This window comes from Tigriopus californicus, chromosome 5, assembly GCF_007210705.1.
Source record: "Tigriopus californicus strain San Diego chromosome 5, Tcal_SD_v2.1, whole genome shotgun sequence".
NCBI classification, from domain to species: Eukaryota; Metazoa; Arthropoda; class Copepoda; order Harpacticoida; family Harpacticidae; genus Tigriopus; species Tigriopus californicus.
The window spans coordinates 8,431,983-8,438,991 of record NC_081444.1 but is presented as its reverse complement, the minus strand read 5'-3'; the positions used below and the strand labels follow the sequence as shown (position 1 = coordinate 8,438,991).

General features: G+C 37.3%; 1 protein-coding gene across 1 annotated transcript in view; it reads left to right on the top strand.

Annotated features, from left to right (window-relative positions):
* Positions 1-6,958, top strand: part of LOC131880770 (protein OSCP1-like) — a gene marked incomplete in the record, with an annotated part of 14,215 nt that extends 7,257 nt beyond the window's left edge. The window contains 6 exon segments of the mRNA XM_059227467.1: positions 7-45; positions 1,669-1,833; positions 2,239-2,398; positions 4,506-4,650; positions 6,343-6,555; positions 6,853-6,958. Of these exon segments, the coding sequence (XP_059083450.1) occupies positions 7-45; positions 1,669-1,833; positions 2,239-2,398; positions 4,506-4,650; positions 6,343-6,555; positions 6,853-6,958 (828 nt within the window).
* Between the last annotated feature and the right edge of the window lie 51 nt (positions 6,959-7,009).

Here is a 7,009-nt window from a genome sequence, read left to right as displayed (position 1 = left end):
GCCCATGTTTCCCTCATGAAGGTTAACCAAGAGAGCATGGAGAAGGTGAGTATTTTCAAGAAACAATCGGATACTGGGTCCAAATGAAGAGGTACTCAATAAAAGGAAATGTAAAAATGCACTCATGTAAAATTCTTGGCAGAAATATGGCTTATACAAATTAAATAACACCATTACTTCATAGTCCATGAAATTCCGAAGTTATTGGGATTATATCCCTGCTTTGGGGATTAAAAAGGGATGGGCTGGCGCCTAGCACAAAACTCGCAACACATGCGTCAGCCCAGACCGGACCCAATGCTGCTTAACTGTGGCCTAGCTCAAGTCAATTGCTAATTAACTTGTATGTTTACTAATCCAAGCCTGTATAAGTAGTTGTGATATTTTTCAAGTCAAGGAGTCAAATGTAAGTGCCGCGGGCGTCACACCTTCAAACCACTTTTATTATTCGCATGTTTCACGTTGTTACCATTGGGGAATGGAAAAAGTCGGACTGGTCTCGGATCCGATCCAAGTCCAAAATTGCAAGAAAACGAAATGAATGGAAAATTACATTGAGAATTTCTTTTACAACTCTCAAAATGTGAGGGAAATCAAAGAACGTCAGATATAAAATCTGTGAATGGACTTACTATCTTAAAATTTATCACAATTGTGTGGCAATCCCACACCAATAAAGAAACCTAAAATTTGAGAAAATAAGAAGGATCAAAGTGTTTGCTGTCCAAACAGTCATACTTTGGAAAAAAAGAAAGGAAATTACAATAACTCAGCATATGAAGCCTGTAAAATTACTATTGTTGCACCAATTTGATAACAGAATTAAATTCAATAGCCCTACAATTGAAGCATATGACATGAAGACATGTTATGCTATTCTATTTGTGTTACAAAAAAATGGCATTACTGCAACAGGAAAATTATATTTTGACTAACGCAATTCCACTCAATCTCATAATTTTGAAACATTTAAGTGGCAAAAAGCACATTTAGTTAAAGTTAAATGAGTTTTTTTTAAGTCAATTGAGTAAACAAATCAGATCTGGATCCTATTTTGCGAAACACTTCACATCATAATCGGATTAAGCAAAGATATCTCGAATTCAGGTTCAGATTCGGATTGAAGAAAAAATTCGGATTCGGATTTGTTCGGATTGGGCAGAGCTCTGGAATTCAGATTCAGATTGAACAGAAAATTTCGGATTCGGATCCGGTCGGATTGGAAAAAATTCTCGGATTCGGATTCAGATTACAAAAAATCCCTACAGATCGGATTTGGAGACCCTGTTGGATCCGATGCATAGCTCTACACCAGGGGCTGATGCTATAAAACGGTTTGTCCGACGTCCAGTACGTACTTTGAGTGACCCTCTCACGAATTGTGCTGGTCGAGTAGGATTGGGATGTTATAAAAAATTGTCGGGTGTCCGATTTAGCCAAGTCCGGAACAAAACTTACGAGTCAAGTTTTTGGGCTTAATTGAAAAATTGCTCATTAAAACCGGATTAGTGAACTTTTTTCGCTTTTTGGAACTCTCTCTTTTTTATTGTTTTATGGTTGAATCATTTCGTTACTAGTACTCATACCTTGACTCTTACTCTTACATTGTGATGGAGTGCCCTCAAATTTTCAATTTGGCTTGAGCAAGAGTCTTTACGTTTCTTTCAGCTTCTTGAATTGATGTTCATCTCTGTGAAACTTCAGTTCATTCATTGCAAGGACCACACACTTCTTTGGACCTCCGCCTTGAATCGCTTCGATTCGTTGTTAAAATTTTCGTCCTCACCAGAGACCAAAGAAAGCATTTCATATGCCTTGAAACAATATGAAGAGGTAATTATGCAAAAAAGTCAGTGTGGTAATATTTTTTCACATAGCTTCACTAAGAAAGGTCTCTTTTTGTACAATTTTTGTTAGATACGACCAAATCTATAAATTTTGATGCAAGAGGGCTCACGTGAAACTTGTAATTCTGGTTCTTTGGATACTGTCAGGCTCAGAAATCCTTCAAAAAGTACAGTGGGAGTGGGGGGAGAGGAATTTGCTCCAGTGAAGCCAAATCTTATATTTCCAGCTTTTTTTTTGATTTATCATATCTATGAAATTTATAAAGTGTATTTATAAAATGGTTATCACTTACCAATGAACAATGTATTGTAAAAGAAGATCAGCCTTAAGTAAAGTCTGCCAATAGCGGTGTCATAATCATTCCTTACAAATGATCGATTTTTATTTCAGCATTTTTCGAAACTCTCCCAAGGGAAAGTTCACGCTATTCGGGTGGGGATTCTGAATCTTCTATTGGATCTTCGATTTAAAGTATCCACGTTCCAACGACTGGAGCTGCAAAATAGCGACGGAGATTTCATTTTACGTCCTTATAATCATCAATGCTCAGGTAAAATCGGCAATGGCATATTTATAGCAGATTAAGTATACGTTTTTGATCGAAAATATAAGGAAGAAAATGAAACACAAAGGTAAATGAATTCATTCACTATCAAAGGACAACGACACCACAAGTCAGACATGTTAGGGGTGAAAACGGCCAACGTTTATCTCGATACACAAGATTCTTTCTGGGTTACGAGCGGTTCTCAAAAGAACTTAAAAAAGGGTTGGTCGATTTGGAGCTCAATCAAACGACTATCTCAACGCAATAAAAGTTGGCATAGGAACAGTCTTCCTATATTTCAGAATTTTTGTCCATGTCCCACCTTTCGGAACACATTCAGGAATTGTTGCGAGATTGGATCTAACTTCCTCAAAACCCGAGGCCAATCAATGGCTGCATCCATGGCCGATTCCTGTTTCAGAATAGAAACCAGGGGCCTATGTTATAAAGAGTTTGTCCAATGTCCAAAAAGCACTTTTTGTGATCAACGTCATAAATGCCGAAAACCTGGATGTTGGACAACCGATGCTTGGGTTGACTAAATATTACAATAACCTGTTTGCAATCAAGGCCCAGTAGATCATCCATTGCAGTGTTTAGCTGATGATGTTCCAACATGGAGTGCCCATAAATCTATGACATTCATCACCAAAAGTAAGTACTGGACATCAGACAAAATGTTGTTAACATTGACCCCTGGTGCGTCTTAAAGAACTGGACTGGTAAATCTATTTCTTGTACCTCCATGAATTGAATAAGTTAGGGGGACAACACAAAAAGGAAATGGATAAATGTGGCTTAGATGGAAAGTAAATAATAAAAGATAAAACTTCACAAACCCGATTTTAACCACTGCAAATGCCAAATCAGGAAGCCTTTGTTGCTCGCCTCTGCGTGGACGGATTTTTTTGCAGAAAAAGAGGAAATAAAAGTGCGAAAAGACGCTAATGGGATTTTTAACGTATAGCAAATATGATGTGAAACAAATTACTCCTGCAATTATTTATTTGATAACATCAGAGGGAAGCAAGTCATTGCATTTGAGAGAGAATTTTAAAAGCATCGCTCATTAAGTAGTAAAGAAAGTAACTGTACCAGGAAGGCTAAAAATCCTGTTCTGTTACTTTTTCAGAAAAGTATCACATTACCGGAAGCGTTACTTCAAACCCTGTTCCAAACATGGAGGGCTTGTCATATGAAGGTGTTCATGAACAATTGACGTTATTCCATGGAGTAAAATCAAAGACAACATGCCCAGCCAAACCACAATGTGCATGCATTGAATTTTGACATTTGTTTCATTTAACCTGCTTGACTAAGAAAATAGCATTAGGGTATTGAGCCAATTTGATATTTCGTTCACCGAATTACACCAAACATGTTCATTTTCTTGGGTTTTGTAAAACAGCTCACTCAAAATCCCTTGATTATTGAAAATTCAATTGGAGGATGGTACGAGGTGATTGTGATGTTTTTCCTAGTTCTCCCTCCCAAAGATCAAGGTGCCGGACTACACTTTTCCTTGAATTTCCTTTATTTGGCATGCCCTATAGGCATTCACCCCCATTTGGTATAATGGATCGTTATCAAGGTGCACTCTATAGCAATAAACTAAGTTCAAACCAACTATGGTTAGTTCTTCATCTACAACCCTGTCCAAAGCCAGATTTCTGTTTTATAGATGAATGAAATCTCTCTCTCAACGGCTAGTTCTTCTAAAATATTAACCTTTATTTAATGACACTTACGAACAAGATGCGTCATCTCCTTTTGCATGGTTATCGCTGATTGGTCGAGAGCCGTCACGTGACAGCAGCTGATCATGGGATGTGAAAAAAGCTCAAAACACAAGCATTGTTTGGAACACTCACTCTTGACTCACTGTAGTCTGTACGCAAGGCAATCATTTCGTTGATCTCCTTGATGATTTTGTGAGTGAATATGACTTTTATCTCTTAGTGGACTTCATGTGTTAAGAGATGTATGGGGTATACTCTGATGCAGTATGTACAAATGGGATTGAACTATCAGCCAGATGGCTCATTATACACACATACAATTGGTACTTTTTCATGTATCCTTTCCTATGAAATGATTGGTATTTTTTCAGGCGGATCAATTGGACAAATCAATTATTTTGACTGGAATGGAGAATTCACGGATGGTCAAAAATTTATTCCCACAACCAGACATCAGCAAACCTCCGGACTTCTTGAAGGGCCCAATTCCAGAGGGACATGGCTAGGAATGGACATGTAAAGTACCATCTTTTTTATTCTAATTTTAGTCATCCACCAGCAGACGGGCATGGTGGGGTAATGTTGGGAATATTTTTTCAGTCAAAACTGACTACTTGTACGTTAAAACACAAATAAAGAGTATTAAGAAAACATGGCTATAGTCGTTTCGAAAGGATATAAACATTTTCAGAATTTAGCCAAACCTTAAATTTTCCGCATTTCAAGTTCGTGGCACGGCTTCAAAACTGACCTTTCAAGAGCCAAACATTATTCTGCAATTTCTGATCGGGGAAAATTAATCAAATATTTACTGTTTTTTGGAACTTTCTATAATGTTGGTATAATGACAGTTCAAAATTCAGTAGGCAAAAATTAAAGAAAACTACCATTGTCACATTGTAAGACTTTCAAGTGTGTTTTAAAGTTTGTCATGTACTTTTTGGAAACAGAAATACCGAAACTCTCCTTGACCATTTTCTAGCTTGCAAAATCATTCGTCACAACTTTGGTTCATATTTTATGACAATGTAGCTCATATTAAAGCCTCACATGCTGAAACATTTCATACCAAGATGAAAATTGATAAATTTTATTTTCTCAATAATTAATGATTAATAATTTATTTCCTGTACACACATTGACCTCTTGATTGGATTCAAGGCACAAAACGTGATTACATAATCAGTTAAAAGTAAATGTGATCAGAAATCAAATTTGACTTGTCTGATCAATGATACCCAGGTATTGAGGGTTGATCAGGAATGGCTTGGAGGAAGTTATTCAGGTCTTCTTTGAATTTGGGAAGGGGATTTTTTCGAACATAGATGACCTGCAAGGAGGTAGGAAGTTTGTTGAAAAGTCTCGGTCCTCTTTCAATAAAAGAGTGTTGCTTGATGGATTTAAAAGTCCCATTCTTTTTGTGGTTGCAATGGGGATGGAGACATGTTTCATGTTCATTATTTCGGTGGACGAAATCAATGCCTGTGTTAAGGGCAACTCATGAATATACTTAAAAGTATGTTGAATGGCATTATTTTTGGGCGCTTTGGTTTTTCACGTTTTTTTCTAACTGCTAGAGGGAATGTAATCCCTAGTACCATTAAATTGAAAGGTTAAAATTCGTCTTTTTATTACCTTTAATCTTTATATGACAATTTTTCTACCAAGGAATTTGAGTTGGCAGACCGTGCTAGTGTTTGAATGTAGGGTTGATCTGGAATGCTATCTAAAAAGATGTCCAAGTCGGACCTGAAAGATGCAACCGGATCAACAAGGCCTACGTATATCCTACGAATATTAAAGGGAAGCAAATTAAACAATGAAGGAGCCCGAAAAAGAAGAGCAGTAAACTTCATTGTTCGAACTAGCCTGCATTCTCGAGGACTTGAAGGTGCTCTCAAAACGCACATTAAGCCTCGACAGTCACTAGAAGTGACCCTAAATCCTGGGTTGGGACAAAGCTCATGGATCCTTTTGAAGACGTAGAGTATCAGATACCTTTCGAACCTTCCCTGAACACTGTACAGTCCAAACTTTTTCGACCGTTTGGCAACAATTGGGAAAATGTAAGGAAAATTGGGTAGCCTGTGTTACAGAAGTGATTGAAAAAAGCATTTCGCTTTGCAAGTTTAATGTCTCAAAAACGACCTATTGTGTTTTTTTTTCTTTTATATACATCGTGGCAATCATTTCTTGTCAAATTTACAGATACGATTATGATTATCCGAAGACCGATCACCAAATGTCTAATGAAAAAGGCGATGAAGCAGAGCCAAAGCGTCAACCACGGATTCTGTGCAACTTTGAGGGAGAGACATTGGCAAAAAACGAACTTGGGTTTTTGACTAGACTCATAAGACCAGAACATTTTGAAAGAGTTCAAGAACGTGCTCAGGAATCAGAATCAGTCCAGGCTAACAGGTACAACAAGCATCACTAATTTCTGCCGAAATTTTCTGTCAAAAAGTGGGGAAATAACAAAGATCACGAAAAACGGAAAGTTCGTTATTATCAAAAGTACTTTTCAAATTCATTTAGCTCTCTTTTTGAAATGGATTTGATACAATGTTTCGATAACATTGCACACCAATGTAGGGTAGTTTGGGCAAACCTCTACCTTCCTCAAAATAGCTTAACATATTACAAATTTCGGAGGAGCACTTTAAGGGCAACATTCGTATGCAGCATACTGTTCCATTGTAATATACTCATTTTCAGCATACCACTTGATTGTGAGTTGAATCAAACTTCTCACGAAAAGGTTCAAAGCAGCAGTGCCCAATACAAAGAGACCATACAAATCGTGCGAAGAAACAGTTTCTGATGAACCTACTAAGAGAGATGAAGTCTAGTTAGAAAGTTACAGAAAATGAGC